The sequence below is a fragment of the Abrus precatorius genome, unplaced genomic scaffold (genome assembly GCF_003935025.1).
Source record: "Abrus precatorius isolate BTA unplaced genomic scaffold, Abrus_2018 Scaffold2, whole genome shotgun sequence".
Lineage (NCBI taxonomy): Eukaryota > Viridiplantae > Streptophyta > Magnoliopsida > Fabales > Fabaceae > Abrus > Abrus precatorius.
In genome coordinates, this window is record NW_020874362.1 from 18,038,501 (window position 1) to 18,055,595 (window position 17,095).

At 30.6% G+C, this 17,095-nt stretch overlaps 1 protein-coding gene across 1 annotated transcript; it reads right to left on the bottom strand.

The window, feature by feature from the left end:
- Nucleotides 1-1,749: 1,749 nt before the first annotated feature.
- On the bottom strand, nucleotides 1,750-10,842 carry LOC113858825 (mitochondrial import inner membrane translocase subunit TIM14-1). Its single transcript, XM_027491589.1, has 4 exons — nucleotides 10,692-10,842; nucleotides 9,141-9,319; nucleotides 2,121-2,318; nucleotides 1,750-1,992 (listed from the first exon to the last, which is right to left on the bottom strand). The coding sequence occupies exons 1-3, from the start codon at nucleotides 10,692-10,694 to the stop codon at nucleotides 2,162-2,164; spliced, it is 339 nt and encodes a 112-aa protein (XP_027347390.1). The 5' UTR covers nucleotides 10,695-10,842; the 3' UTR covers nucleotides 1,750-1,992; nucleotides 2,121-2,161.
- Between the last annotated feature and the right edge of the window lie 6,253 nt (nucleotides 10,843-17,095).

Here is a 17,095-nt window from a genome sequence, read left to right on the forward strand (position 1 = left end):
CATGTTTCCTTTTTAACTTGTTTAATTTCTATGGGTTTATTTCTCTAAATTTCTATAAGTATAAAGGAAAATCAATGAAATATTCTATAGTTACATGTTTCATACTCGACTCACAAATGAATTTGAAGTAATTATTCCTTTTTAACTAATAACTTATTTTCTTATAATTTTATATAAAATAAGGATATTACACTAAGAATGTGAGAGTTAGCTATTAAATAGTGCATAAGTAAGTTAGAACGTGATAGCCATTAAATCTAGAAAAAAAAAATAATGGATATAATTTATTGTTGTAACTTGATAATGCCACTTTTAAATAATTTGCAATTCGCAAGGGAGAATGCTAATTTGGAATCTTGATTTCCTAGTGCCATATTAGAATATAGGGAGATCAAGGTTGAGGGTTGGGTGAAAAATAGTATCCCCATCTCACGAAGATTGAATCTTTTGAAGTTGATGTGAGTTTGGAAGGTGGCATCATACTCTATAGGTTTGAAGTATTTTGGGTTATCAGAATGTCAGCTTCATGAGTGTAGGAAGGATTGCTCCACTCAAGCAAGCTATAATGGCAATTGGAGTAGACCAAAAACCTAGGAAGACAACTTTAAAGAAGATTGGACAAATTCCTATTGTTGAAGTGTTCGTCTTTGTGAAGTTGTAAAATAAAATGGTTCTCTTTTTGTTTAATGTAATTTGGATTCGACATGGCTGCCTGATGTGTCAGGTTTTAATGCATCATGATTATGAGTGTAGCGGTAAATTTAGGTCAAATTGGAAAAGAATAATTAGCTATGCAATAGATAATTTAGTTTAGTGAGTTATTGTTGCTTATCCGATTCACTTTTTTATTTGAATCTAAAGACAATAATTTAAAATTATCAGTTCATAAATTGTGAACAATTAAATTTATATAATAAAATATTTAATAACTTAATATCAACATGTTATAGTAAGTCATTTTATTAATTCATGAATAAGTTATATGACATATTAACTTACGTTAGCTCAACCAAAATTTAAAAGCATTTATTAAAAATGTAAAATTTAGCCTCTTATCCCTTTCATTCTAAAACTTAACATCCAAACACACTTTTTTCTTTCATTTCAAAAGATTTAGAGAAATTAGATTGAGAGTTCACCAAGGCAAGTACATAAGCACCCCATCCTTCTATATTCATATTTCGTTCCATTGAACTTTAACAATCCGATCATGTCATTCAATAACGTTGTTCGGTTAGGTTTTGGTCCCCAACCCTCACTATGTGCTTTCCTCTTTTGTTTTTCTTGGACAACCCATGGAACATTTTGTTAATTTGAGCTAAAAGGATACTCCAAATGCACTTAAATAGTCATGTTGATTTAGGCTTTCCCTCGCCAACTTGCAATATAATTTAAAGTGAGTAAGTTAAAGTTAATTAATAAATGGAGCTAGATAATTTTTATTAAAGGAGTCATGAACATGTTAAAATTTTCAATACATTTTTAACGAATCGTTTAGTTTACCCACCTATTATAATATATTTAAAAATTAATCCACACGTCCGACCCCAATCCAACAGTCACACTTGTACTCTTCACATACGTATCAAATTCCCCTATAAGTACAAAAGTTATGGTAAAATGACAAAGCAATTAATCGACTACTATTGATTGACAAAATAACGCGATTTGACGAATTACGTAGATTGTAGAACATTAACATTATTTCCCAAATGAACCATAAAACGAGTATTTGATTCAGATTCCCTTTCATGGCAGTAACAGGATTTTGAGCATGAGGCTTTCACTCTAATGGTGATCATTTCAATGACAAATTAAGGCGGCCACCAGAACTTCATGTCATAAAAAATGTAACGTAGGTTAGCATAATTAACAACAACGACAAAAACTGTACAACACACTTCTGCCACCATATACGGTATTTCATTGCCACTCTTTATTGCAATTTCTGACAGGAACTAAATATATAGCACCAATGAGAAGTTTGAATCTGCAATGGACATGCAAGGAGAAAGGAAGGAACTTCAGTTTGCCACCATCCACAAGAACCAAAAATCACGGCAGGCCACAATATATATGAATTAAATGAATTCCTTGAAACAAAGTAACGGTGCTATGTATACTCGGGGGTAATGTCCAGAATTAAGATATTGAAAATGTGTTAAAATGCAGATCCACTTCCCTTTGTCTTCCCAAGCATAACATCTTTTGCCTCATTTATTTTGGAAGCCAGATAATGACTTCCACCTGCATCAGGATGGTTTGCAACCATTACCCTTCTATGTGCTTCCTTCACCTTGTCCGGAGTTGCACTTTCCCTGGTGAATCACGGAACATCATAACTTCAGAAAACTTCATGACAAAGACAAGACCAACATTTTGGTCTTGGAAGTAGCAAAAGCACAAGGCCTAGAAATGAATTTATAGGATAAGAGCAGCAGCAGATTTACTTTCACCGGCAGAAAAGGAGGGTGATGAATATCAATAGTCATTCAGTATGACAAAAAGAAAATTTTGATTGTCCATATGACATTTTATAAATATAAAAAGCAGAGGCAGAATAATTTAAATGTTCTTGATGACTTTTGTTGCACAGATAGACCTTTGACAAGAGTTCAAAGAAGTGACAACCCTATATAGCTGGAGGATTCATATATCATTAGGATTTACATGTGAACCCGCTGGTCACCAATCTATGGGTTTTGCAACAACAATTCTGTTTCCCAATATGACGATATGGACTACTTCTCATGTAGAGACACTAAAGGACACCTTATCTCCATGAAGGAAACCCCATAATTTCCTTGGTTTACACTAGATGTATTATGCATCTCTTTGCCCAAGATACTTGGGGTTTCATCAAACAATAGCATATGAATGATTAAAATATAAAGCTAACATTTTCTATTCAATAACAATAATCAAGTCCTACCTCATTAAGTGAGGTTGACTACATAGATCACACAACACCGTTGACCTTAGTAAAAAACCAAATTTCAAAATTCTGATTAATCAAAAAAAAGTCTTTTTTAATAACTTCATCTAAGGTTCTTTTGAATCTCTCTCAACCCCTCTTTATTGGACTAAGAGTCATACAATTCACTCTCTTTACAGATGCCTCCAAAGAAAGGTCCTCTCTACACATGACCAAATCACCTTCGACAATTTTCAATCATCTTTTCCACTATAAGTATTACTTCAATATTTTACTGTATACAATCATTTTGTATCATGTCCTTTCTCAGGTGTCCACTCATTAAGCATTGTCATGTTTGCAATTCCCACTTTTTTCTTGTATTTCCTTTAAGGTCCAAAGTTCACTATCATATAAGATAGCTGATCGTACTATAGTACGGTAAAACTTTTCTTTCAACTTTATAGCTACTTTAAGGTCAAAAATAACTCTTGATGTCTTTATCTACTTTAACCACTCAGCTTGTATTCTAAGTAACATCTTTATTAATTTTTTCATCAATATGTATAATTGATATCAAGTACCTAAATTGGAAAGTGGTATAATATCATCTTTAATTTTAACTTTCAACACATGATACTCATCTTGTTTTTGTTAAACCTACAATGCATATACTCTTAGATGTCTTGTAGAGCCTAAATATATGCAACATAGACCCCTTTCTTTTCTAACATTTTTTGTCCCATCACCAAAATTTACAATAATAATAATGACTTTGGGTGCTCATGGTTACTAGATGTTACTCTTATATGATTTTTTTCACCACTATTTTGAAACCAATGAACTCATTGAACCAAGTTTACTTCAATGACATATAGAATATTATAATGATTTTGACTTCCATACATACCAATTCCACAAAATATGAAAATCCAGAATCCATTCTGTATTTTACATATCAACATTTATCGAACATCAGAAGTACACCTTTACATGAAGCAAGCTACTACTTTAACCCAATCCATGTTATTGTCAATTTGAGGAATGTGCAATCAGCAATGTTATCAATGGCGGATGGGATCATGGCAAAAACACAAAAAACTGCCATAAAATTATGGCGGCCACCATGGCGAGCTATGACAGAATTATGGCGGCTATAATAAATATATAAAAAATAATATATATAGATAATAAGAAATTATAGGAAAAAAAATTAAAACACAAGTAGCTTCACCCATAATTCAATACAAAATAAACATTTTTAAATTTTTTGTTATGTTATCTTTTTTTTATTTATCTCTTTTTCCGCTATTCTGTTTAGGGTTCCAATAAAAATATTTACTTTTCTTCTATCCCACATTTTTTACGGTTTTATAAGAGTAAAAAGACCTTTTCCTTTTAAAAAAAATTAGCTTTCCCTTTTTGCTCTATGTTTTAAGTTTTTTTAAGGGTAAAATAGTCTTATCACACTACTTCTCTAATCCTTTTTTCTTTCTCCACTTCTGTTCAAGCTATCTTCTCCAATATCCATCTCTCTCTCTCTCTTTTAGTGGGCCATCTCTTCCTTTGGTTTGGGATGGCTCCCTTCCGTCATATGGAGGACTAGTTGCTGGAAATAGAAGTTGAATTCGCCAAAAATAGAGGACCAGCTGCCGGAAATGGAGGTTGAGGTCGCCAGAGATGGAGGTACAGTCACTGGAAATGGAGACAGAACTGCACCAAAATAGAAATCCAAGGAGGCCAGGACAAAGAGATCTTGGCACAGAGAGAGATCTCAGAAAGTGCAGAGAGAGATCTCACCAAAGAGCAGAGAGAGAGAGTGAGATCTCGATAAAGAGCAGAGAGGAAGAGATGAGTAGAGAGCAGAAAGAGACTGCAGAGAGAGAGAGTGAGATCCCAGGGAGAAGAGAGGGAAAAACCTGGACTTTAAGATTATGTTATTTGGACCAGGTCGGGTTGCTGGCCCAAAATTGCAGAAAAACCCATTTTTCAACAAAAAAAGCCATATTCAGCCGTTTCCTCCATGGTCGCCGTTACCGCCATACCGCCATGGCGCCATCATGCATTTCTGCCACGCCATTGTTGTAACGGGTTCTGTCTAAACCGCCACGCCATTCTGCCATGGCGCCGCCATGATGGAATTTTAACAACACTGGCAATTAGACTATAAATTGTCGATTTAAGGTCTGCAATTGATTGTCCCATTGTTCATCAATTATCACCGATAGAGGTATGAAACTATAGAGAGAAAAACAAATTGAATAGTTTCCAAATTAAGACTATAAATTGCTTGAAAGGACTAATTTGTTTTAGACCGTTTTTTAACACCATTGAAGTTAATTTGAATTTTCTCTTTGGCTCAATCCATTTTATCATAGATGAATCTCATGGCTAGCTTATCTTCTAAATCCACCAAGCACAACACTCTAATTAAGAGATAACCACCCTTCAAGGAATTTATGTTATTTTTCCAAAACCTCTTATCTCTAATTGGATTTTCAACATTTCCCATCTTAATCTTTGCAAATTTACTACATGTTAGGATTCAATTGCAAGGTATTGACTAAAGTCGCACATTGGAAGCATGAGATTCTAATGTGGTGTTTTTAAGGCTTTGAGCTCTCCAACTACAACAACCAACTTTGTAGTGTGGTTCTCCTAAGATTCTTATCAATTAGTATCAAAGCATTTCATCATGTCTCCTAGCCACAAACAAGGCATCAGCATTGCAATGTTCACTAGGCACTAGTAAAAAAAGCTAGTGCATTTAGTAAAAGAAACACTAATAGCAATAGCTCATGAGAAGAAGAAAGTTGAGAAAGAGACATTTAGTTGAGCTTGATGAAGATGATAATGACAAAGAAGAGGTGCAAACATCAGTTTTTATGTTAGTGGCTCTACTGCCACCAACAGAGGAAAAAATGTCAAACACATAATACTTATGTCAAGGAGGCAAAAGGAAGAACAATTCAATACATAGAGTGATTCATTTGTAGGAATAGAATTGCTTTCAATGTTGTGCGCTTGAAGTTGGAATCATGTTGTGCTCACAGAGGGGAGAGAAAAAGGAAAGCAAATACAAAGGGGTGAGTCTAGTTCTCACATCTATTCCACAAGTAGACTCTCTTAACAAAATTACTACAAATATCAAAGACTTGAAATTCTAAACACATTATCAAACACATATTCTACATGCAATGCAATGAATGGTGCAAGTTCAATTATGCTCTTACTACATGCAATGCAATGAATGATGCAAGTTCAATTATGCATTTACTTTCTTACATTACCCAAATAAGCCAATGCCTTATGCATTGCGCAACCATCATTTGTTGGTAGCGATTGGAGGACTCAATTCTCTACTAGTATAGACGCTTAGCCAAAACATCATATTGTCGACAGCCAATCCCTTATGCATTGTGCAACCATCATCCGTTGGAAGTGATTGGAAGACTCAATTCCCTACTAGCCGAAACATCATTTTGTTGACAAAACATTGACGGGCTCCAATCTGTTAGGCTGCAGAATTTTATCAGCAAGTATGAGGACTGTCACCGAACATCCCCAATTGGGGTCAGAATTGATTCAAACCAATTTTAATCAACCAATAATCATTCAAACTATTTCTACAATAAATTTACTTAGACAATCTTTCCCTTTTTTCAGCATGGTTACACAATTGCTGCTAAGTTTACACTACCAGGTCTGATAGACAAGTCTATAGAAAATGAGGTATTACATAACCTACACTAGGCAGCAAGCTAGATCAACAAGCAAGACAACTACAATTGCTTCTACCTTTACATCGAAGGGAAAAATGAAGGAAATTGTACAAAAAGAAGAATGTGATGATGAATAATGTTAAGATGTTCCAAATTGGTAAAAATAGAGACATACTACTCCTCATAAAGACTTATGTAGTCCTCTTCCTATGAGTTAGCTTTTGGGAGTAAGTTAGGTTCAAGTTTCTTAAATCGAAATATTTAAATGTCAGAATAGCAGTCATCCCGCTATAGTGTTTTTGGAGTTAGCCACTCCACGCTGCTATCTAGGATTAACTATTATGATGGTAGGATGTTGCTTAGATCCTCCATGTCAGGCACAAAAATCTAGCAAAATGCAAAAAACATAGAAGAGAGCAAAAAATCATGAAAAGAAGCAACCAAAATGTAGATAGCAAAAGCATATGTATTTTATGGGTTGTATTTTAAGTCTATGTTTAGTTGAAATACATGATTTGGAGGTTAGTTTCCCTATTTATGTTATTTTCTATGCATATATATATGTTACGTATAATTTTTTATGTTTGGTAGGATTTTATGATCTAGGTTTCAAATCCTTAAACTATCGTATTCATTATAATCAACTTTAGCCTCGAGTGCAGTAATGAATTAATTGGGCTGATCCAATCAATTCAAATCACCTTGGCCCATGATGGAGCTTGTCCTCATTCATGCATACAGGTTTGACCTGAAAAAATAAAGAAGCAAAAGCATGCTTATCAGCAATTAGTGCTTTTCTTTTTGTTTGTAAGTGCCTGCTGTGTCATTCAGGTTTTGGGCCTCTATTGGTCTTTTGTGTCCTTTTGGTTTTCGGATGCAATGCTGTTTTTGACCCCAAAAAAGGAAAAGAAAATGAAACCTGCCCTCCATCTTCAATCTTCAGCTATGCACTGTTACACTGTCTGTCTCACCAAATTCAGTTCAGTTCCAAGTTTCCAACCTTAAGGAAAGATTTCATCCCTTTCCTTCCAACCTTGAAAAATAATTGCAAAAAAGAAACCCTAAAATCATGCTTTCCAGAACTGAGTTGTGTTCAACTCAACCCATTTATGTGTGTGACCTGACTGTGCATGAATCAAACAACTCATCCCAGAGTTGCAAGCATGATTCAGATTCAATCCAAGCGCAATATTTGAGGTCAAAATCAATACAACTTGCAGTCTGTATCGATGGATCCAGGAATCGTATTGAAAAAAGATACAAATCATACGATTATAGGGAAAAGTAAATGAATTTAAAATTGCAAGACTGCAAGAGATAAGATTTTACTAGCATAGACAATTTTGGATAACAAAAGTTATGCATGTAGTTATTAGTATATCGAATAAGTATGGCTAAGGTGAGGGAAAAAATGGAAATATAATAATTACTATGACCTTAATATTATCAAGTAACAGATAAATCGAAACAAGCTTAGACCTCTGCAATATTAAGGACCAGAAGGAGTAAAATAGTTCACTTCACTAGAAGCACTCTCTCCAAAATTACACCTGAAGCTCCCAAAATCATCAAAACAACCACCTACCAACCTGAACATCAACTATCATTGAGCATGTATGAATATTTAGGAATGTTTTTTAATCTGCCCATGAAGCTATACAGTGATAACAGCAATAAACATGTTCAAAATCCAGTGAAGTATGATGAGACCAAACATGTGGAGATTGATATGCACTTCATTAACGAGAAGCTAGATACTGGAATTGTATGCCGTTGTTCCAACCTCACAACATGTGGCTGACACTCTCACCAAGGGAATTTTCAGAAAAAACTTTGAATTCCTTGTAAGCAAGTTGGGCATGCTGGATATCCAGCTGGGGGGGGGGAGGGTTGTTGTGAGTCATTACTTGATATGATTTTGTAATAAAATCTGCATTAGAATCAGATTGTAATCAAATCTGATTGCCAATCAGATTATAGCAAATTAAATTTGCATCAGAATTAGACTGTAAATTTGTAATCAAATCTTATTACTGCTTAGAATATAGAAAATTATGTATTTATCAAGTAACAGATAAATTGGAACAAGCTTAGACCTATAGAATATTTAGGAGCAAAAGGAGTAACTAGTTTCAACTTCATTAAACTAGCTCAATTCACTAGCACTCTCTCCAGAACCACACCTGAAGCACCCAAAATCATCAAAACAACCACCTACCTACCTGAACATCAACTATTGTTGAGCATGTTTGATTACTAGTATAAGAAAATATAATCAATTAGCAAGACTTAGGAGAGAAAGTATTAAGAAAACGTTCAACATTCAACAACTTAACTAAGTCTAACACAACATGAATTCAAACATCATACATTTGGTCATTTAACTTCAAGAGTTAGTTTCTACCAACAAATAACAAAACTGCAATTTGATGAAGTATAAGATGGACAATCAGGGCTAGAATTTTAACTAAAACCACCCATAAGCAATCAAATATCAAGGTTACCTGATGCCTAATATCAGAGCAGCTTCTCTCTTTGTCATTGTAGGTTGAAAACCACCATCATAGAACTTACGCATTCTGGGTTTTGGGGGCCGTGCCTTGAATGCTTGCCATGTTCTGATACCATACCTGCCGGCAAGAGCTGCAGCAGCTACAGCAAGGCCAGCTAAAAATGGTGTAGCCTGATGTATAGCAGCAGTTTGTTAATAACAGACAAGTTTGATATTAAAGACACCTGAATGAGAACTGAAATTCTAACTAACATTCTCTTTTCTAATTTTGATTTTTAGTTCAAATCATTCCAACCAAAAGTAGCCAAGTTTATCCAGTGTCCTGCACTAATATCATCACATAAATGAAACCAAAAATCTTTGACAAAAGACTACAAGATTCAGCTGTCTTTGTGAGCCATAGTGAATAAATGGCGGATAATTGAAATTATGTATTATTCTTCCAAAATGAAATTGATTACAGAAGAACAGGTGTGCAGGGGAGGGGGAGGTGCAATAGTGCTGCTTCCATCATTATACACACAGTCATATATATTTAGGATGCGTTTGGGAATAGTGCTTAATTAAACGCTTATTCAATAAACTATTTTTAAACAATAGCGTATGGCATAAATTTAACAATGAAACTTATTGAGATAAGCTAAAAATAGTTTTTTTTCATAAGCTATTTCAAGAAATTTATTAAAATACGTTGAAAACAACTTGAGGGAGTCGTAAGTTGTTTTCCATAAGTTATTCATAACCTCTTTCAAATAGGCCCGTTACTTGCTCAATTCTCTTATGCTGCAATAAGACTAGGATTAATGACATCATCTACCATCACCGTATTTAACATTGATACCACAAAAAAATAATGTGAGCAACTACCAAAATGTAAGAGAGGAAGCAAATAATTCCACTTACACATAAATAAGTAGCTACAATACAATCGTTTTTAAATATATCAAATGCAAGCATTTTCTCTCCCTCATTGGGCCTGTATTGCCAATGATTTCTGTCTAACAAATATATCATAAGTACATTATTTACATTAACTTTTCATTGAGAAATAATTGGAACCAAAATTTACAAAGCATAGAGGTATTAATAGATATTGTTATTTGAATGAGCAATCCTTTTTACCCATAATCTTCTTAGATGCATCTTCCAAAACAAACATTTTCATCACACAAATTACCACCTTCGGAGCGAAAAACAGATAATCACAAGGTTAACATGATAAAAGAGAAAGAGAGAGAGAGAGAGAGAAATGTTAATCCTCCAATAAAACAGAAAAAAAAAAGTTGTATTTTTTATACAAATAAAAGAGAGAGGAAGAAAGAGATGATAAAGAAGTAGATGGAGATAGCGAGAAATGTGTTGTTACAAAAATTTGAAATAGAAAATTGTAGTGTCATGAAAAAGGGTAGCAGCAGTTGCAAAATTAATAATATGTTCCAAAATTACATGGGTCAATTAAAGGGATAAAAAAGGTGAAATCAGACTCAAGTATTGAAGAAAATGAGTACACAGAAAGACGATGATAAGAATAGAATCTACGCACCATTGAATTCCTAGGGCAGTTGAAAGATTGAGGGAAATCTTTGGCACTTCATTCGTAAGTTCAGAAAGCCACTAAACTCTGCTATGCGAAGAAGACAAACACTGACGAGTGAGATTTGAGAAGTTAATCTTGTGTCCGGTTGGGTTGAATGTTTCATCAAATCCGGTAGGTCCTGGAGCTGGCTACCATATTCCTTTGACTCTACAACAAGAATAAAAATATATGTACACTTATTCAATGGATAAAGAAGACTTGATATTTAACAGTATATATATATATATATATATATATATAAATTTTATCATAGGAGCTATGAAAAAATAATTAGTCTAAAAGGAGCACAATAAAAATTATAATACTAGGAATTAAGCTATTAAAAAATTAAATAAGTTTTTAAAAATATTTGAATTTATTCATGGTAGATATTATTGTTAAAATTATTTATAAAAGAATATAAATTTTAATATATAAACCATTTCTATATGATAAAAAGTAATATTTAAAATATATAGTTTAATTAATTACTTAATTAATATATTTTTTATATTAAGACTTTTGTCATAAATTTAAAATTTATTTGAGAACACACTTTAATTAACTTATTATTAAATAAACTATTTTGTATAATTTGTTCATACTTTAAATTTGTTTATAAAATTTTATATAATGAACTATATTAAAAAACTTATCAAAATAAGTATAAAATAAAACAACAATAATTATAAATATTTGTAAACTTTTAAAAATTAAAAAATTATTATTAGAATCAATTTAAAAAATTTGTTTTAAAATTTTCATAATAAAATAAAGTAATTAAAATGTTTGAAAATAGTATCATAAAAAAAATTGAAACAAATTTGATGACCTTCTGCATTATTCTACTTATCGTTCTAATAAATCCAATGATAAGTAAACTATTTTTATGATAATTTGGCTCAAGCTTTCAAATACTATTGCTGAAATAGTAAGAAAAGTTCAATATTATTATAAAAAATACTAGTTATATCATTAAGAAATAAAAAATATGTTATTCAGCGGTGACTTCAGCTATTTAATTATGATTTTGAATATTAAAGGATTAATGTCAGCTTTTATAATTGAAATGGATGTCCAAATTAAAATTATAATAAAAAAAAATTAAAATTCACCAAAAATATACTTTTTATACTCTACTATTTGAGTTTGAGATTTGTGACTATAACATATGACTTAACTAAGTAACATGATATCAAATTAATTAAATGACATTTAGTTAGACTACTGGTATTTTATGGTGATTAACAAATAGAAAAAAATATATTTTACTTTTAAATTTAAATATATAGTTTAGGTGAAGATAAGAATGAGTCCATAAAATAAAGTAGCTAATAATTTATTATCTCGCTTATATAAATGATAAGAGCTTACTATTTTGCTGGAACTAAACATATATCGCTTAAGCTGTAGATATAATGCTTAAGTTACTACGTCACTGACTTAAGCTGATTGTGTATCGCTTAAGTTTATAATACTAGCTTAAACCAACAAGTTAAAGCTTAAGCAATAAACATCTAGCTTAAGTAAAATAAATATAGCTTAAACAAAATAAGTCCAGCGTAAGCAAATTAAATAGAGTTTCAGCAAATAAATTTTAGGTTAAACTAAAAGTATCGAGCTTAAGCTAAAAATATCACACGCTTAAGCTAAAAATAGCGCGCTTAAGCTAAGTTTAAACTGAACCTTGAAGTTACCATATATATGCTTATGCGGAACATATTAACTTATGCTTATGTGAAAAATTAAGCATTGTTCTAAATTGGAGTAAAGAGGTAACCTACATATGAATAGCTGAAGCAGAGATGAAGTGCTTGAAGTGAATTTGTTTTCTATGCTCAAGGCTTTATGTATGATATGCGCTTAAGCGAATATGTACGAGCTTAAGCGAAAATGTAACAGTATGTTACGAAATTGCACACACGTTTTTTGCTGATTTAGGAACAGTCCTGAAATATTGGGATTGTGTAAACTCATTAAAGAAACCATCACTAAGCTATGATATTTCATGTTCTACGAAAACAATCAAAGATAAGTGAGACCATTATTAGTAAGACTTTTATTTACGAACTACCTCCTACTATAATGCTCATATTATTCTCCATATATTTATTTATATATTATTAAGTTCTGAACATTTTTTACAAAATCCAAATCATGTCATCCTGTATAAATAAGATGATTAATCTTTTAGAAATTAACATGATGTAGGAGATGTATGGTAATTAAAGTTAAATTCAATTAAATGATATTCTTGCCTCAAAAGCTAACAACATAAAATGTTATTATACCTTATAAAATGTTTACAACTTCGTGCTTGCCAAGTATATTTTATTACTATCATTGATCATAACATGGATTTGAGCCTATTTATAGAAAAATAATTAATATTTTTAAATGAAATATTACTTTAATTGAGTTGTAATTCACTTTAGCTAAACTATACACTTGAGTGAATTGTAACGAGAGTTTTAGATTAATTTATGTCTTAGCTTAGCTTTAGCTTAAGCCATAACCTATAAGCTTAAGCGAATGTGTATTAGATTCATATATATCTTTAATTTACTTAAGCTCATGGGTTGTGACTTAAGCTAATTTTGATGAAAAATTTAAATTCATCTTAGTCTTTAATCAGTTTAAGCGAATGTATGTTAGCTTAAGCAAATTTGATGAATAAATTAGATTCATCTCTATCTAAACTTAGCTTAAGCAAATAACTCTAGCTTAAACTAAATTTACAGCGAAATGAGTTCGTGCGTTTTCTTCTAATTCAATAAAATCTCTTTAGTCATTACATTATTTTGATCAAACAAAAATAATGATTTTTAAGATAATTGAGATGAGTATAAGATATTTTCAAATAGAAAAACCCTAAAATTGAAAGTATAACAACTGAAAGGGAGAATGATTATATAGGTTTATGATAGATATGAGAATCGAGTTTACATGTTATTAAGGAGGAGAAATAAGAAAGAATTGAAATAGAAAAAAGAGAAATTGAACAAGCAAGAAAGGATTATCAGACTTCTTAAAAAACAAAGATGAGAATGAGTTTGAAAGAATATGATATAGTTTCACATCAAAAAATAATTACATTATTTCTTAACCTTAAAAAAAATTATGTTAAAATTTTACCTATTTTAAATATCTAAGAAATTGATATCTTTTATCTCCAAAATGTGACAAGAATTAATTTTTAAATATTTAAATTTTTAAAACTTGCTATAACAGGTCATTTTACTAATTTATTTGTGAGTTACTTAGTATGCTTACTCATGCTAGCCTTCACAGAAAATAATAATATAAATTATATCAAAATTAATTTATAATAATTATAAAAAATTAGTATAATGCTTTGTTCTTAATAAAAAATTGTTTTATTTTTAGACAACAAAAACTTTAAAATTCCTAACATCCCCTCACTTCACATCATGCCACAAAGGGAATAGAGTATGGAAATTGATCAATCTTAATTACCGTTCACGTTAGAAACAAACAAGGGATATGAGTGAAATCGATCTTTATTACTATCCTTTTTTTCCTCTTTTTTTTTAATCATTACCATCTTTTTCCATTTTAACGTTAATGAACATAATATATTCTTAAACTCATATAATAAAAGATATACTCTAATATACAGACCACTGCAAAAAAATCGTTTCAAAATGTGCGTTGTACGGGTATGTATATTTTCATTCTAATAATTTAATTATTTAAATTTTATTGTATATAATACAAATTAGATTGATATTACTTATCTTTTTATAAATCGTATGCTACGTTTACGATTTACTTTTCTTCGGTAAATATTTCAAATTCTACACTACTTTGGTAATTTTTTTTTTAAAAAAATACATCAATCTAATAAAAAAGCTTTAATCTTTAAGTGTGAAGAGAGTGGTACCTCAATTTCATAAATTTTAACTTGTAAGAGTACCTAACAATATTTTTTTAAAAAAAAGCTGCTTGTTTCCAAATAATAATCCTATGTGTTCCTATTATGAAAATATTGATCTTCAGAATATCCTTCTAGTGCAGAATGAGATGACGTCCTCCTTTATATTATAAGTCTTTCTTTATTTGACGTAGGGGGTGTACCTGCAAAAGATACTTTAATAATAAAGTTAGGTATCGATTTAGATAATAAATACTATTTTATATTCAAAAGTCAACCCCTTACTTTATCTGTATTTTTTATCTTCCTTTTATAGGCAATATTATGGGTATTATAATGGATTTTGTGAATCAGCCTTAATTTTAACCTTGTAATTAAGTAAATAATAATTTAATTATTTAACTTAGTTGATTTAATTATTTTTTAATCTAACTGACAGGGTACTCGTCCTGCTAAGGCCGAGTGGAGTATTCAGATTCCTTCTTTTATCTTTAAGACCGACTGATATCCTATCCAGTACACTATGAAAACCTTAAACGAATGGTTAATAAGTGTTTAGCTTTTAAGGGACTACATGATTAACAATAAAAGAATAATGGAATGTTTTAAAGGATAATATTGTAGAAACAATTAGGCAACATATGTAACTGAAAATTAGCATAAATTTTCTTACTACTTTGTTTGCACCGGAGATAACTTTCCTAAAGAAAGATATGAGCCAAAATTTAATTTTTGATACAATATTTTAACTCTTCTTTGATAAGTGATTGACTCTCTTCAATGAAACGGAAGTTCTAAAACTTGTTTTTGCAACCATTTAAAATTTTATTTTATTTGATTGCATGTTTAAAAATAATTAAAATTAATTATGTACTATTAAATTTGTAAATTTTTTAAAATATATTAAAGAAAATTTATCTTCTTTAAATCTAGAGATAATCCTACATTCACTAAGTATCGAGAAGATTATTCTAATAAGATGTAGAGCACATAAATTTTTAATATATATATATATATATATATATATATATATATAATAAACTTAATAAAAAATAATTTATTATTAAATATGTGGTAAAGATTTCTAGTAAACTTTAAGTTGATATTATACTTTAAATTTTAAATATATAATATAATATTGTATATTTAATTTATTTATTAAATTTTATTTTGGCCACTCTAATTATTTTATTTAAGTTTCACCATGAGAGGTGAGATAACGATGAAAGAAAAGAAAGGAAATAATGAGTTGCATTAAAGAAAAAATTAAGAAAGATGATAGATCTAATCTTAAGACTAAAATAAGTTAAGGATAGATTTTTAATAAAATATTATTATTTTAAATTTTACTACAATATTTAAGGTATTCTTTTACATGACATGTTAGTATTCTATTCCTAATTTTTAATAGGGGTGGGCATCTCCAAAAAAGTAGATCAAACCTGCAACAACTAAGAAGGAAAAATCGTGCAACAAGTGGATCGGAGCGAGTTTCAAATCAATGTTTTAAAAATTTTAATTTGTAATGAATATATACAATCAGATTCAGTTTTAGATTTAAGATTTTTGTAATCTAATCCTTTCCAAAATAAGTACTGGCTACAAATATGCATAGTACTAATAGAGATGGAGACACAAGGTCGATAGAGATGGAAATACTTATTCTATCCATGGGAGAAGGACATGTAAGTTTGTGAGTGTGTGAGAGAAGGAACCATATCTTTATTTGCTTTCATATGCTTTCAAATTTTAAAGACAAGTAAAATCTTACATTTGACTAAGAGTAATTCTCAAAACTATCGTCACATAGATTTTATCTTCCATTTCTATTCTTCTAGCAACCACCTCCATTCGCTAATGTTAGCTTTCCTTCATACTCGACTCATCTATCTGAATAAAACCACTTGTCCAATCCGCTCGCCATATTAATTGAGACCTGACAAATCAGATAAATATTTCAGACGAAAATGGAAGTTGGAATGTCATAATTAGTTTATTTGACTTGAGTAAAGTTTTTTTTTATCCAAAACCAATCAAATCCGACCGGTGTCTACATGTAGTTTTTAATATTTGATAACATCAAAGAGAAAAAAATAATTACAATATTATAGATTAATGCTTAATTTTATATATTTGTAAAACGTGAACAACTTTTACAATTTTAAAGATAAAAATAATTCTATTAAATGAAGAAGGAAACAATTGACCTCGCATTTATGACATACATAATTTGTATTCGATTGAACCATTTTTTGCATATCCGAAATAAGAAAATGATAAAAATAGAATTACTCTTAGTCATAACAACTCCACAACTTATAAAATAGATGAGTGAATAAAAAAGTAATGAAAATCCAAGGTGATGATGACCTCTGCGTTACACAATTCCACCAATTAATGGCTATTTGATCGTAAATTTTAATGTGATACACGCTTAGCGACTCTAGAAAGAGGGTTATTTGTATTTTATGAAAAT

Bases quoted from the DNA above. Each gene is read 5' to 3' on its own strand.
- LOC113858825 (XM_027491589.1), bottom strand. The intron at 2,319-9,140 runs GTAACCTTGATA...GTGATTCACCAG, and splicing joins GCTCTGATATTAGGCATCAG to GGAAAGTGCAACTCCGGACA.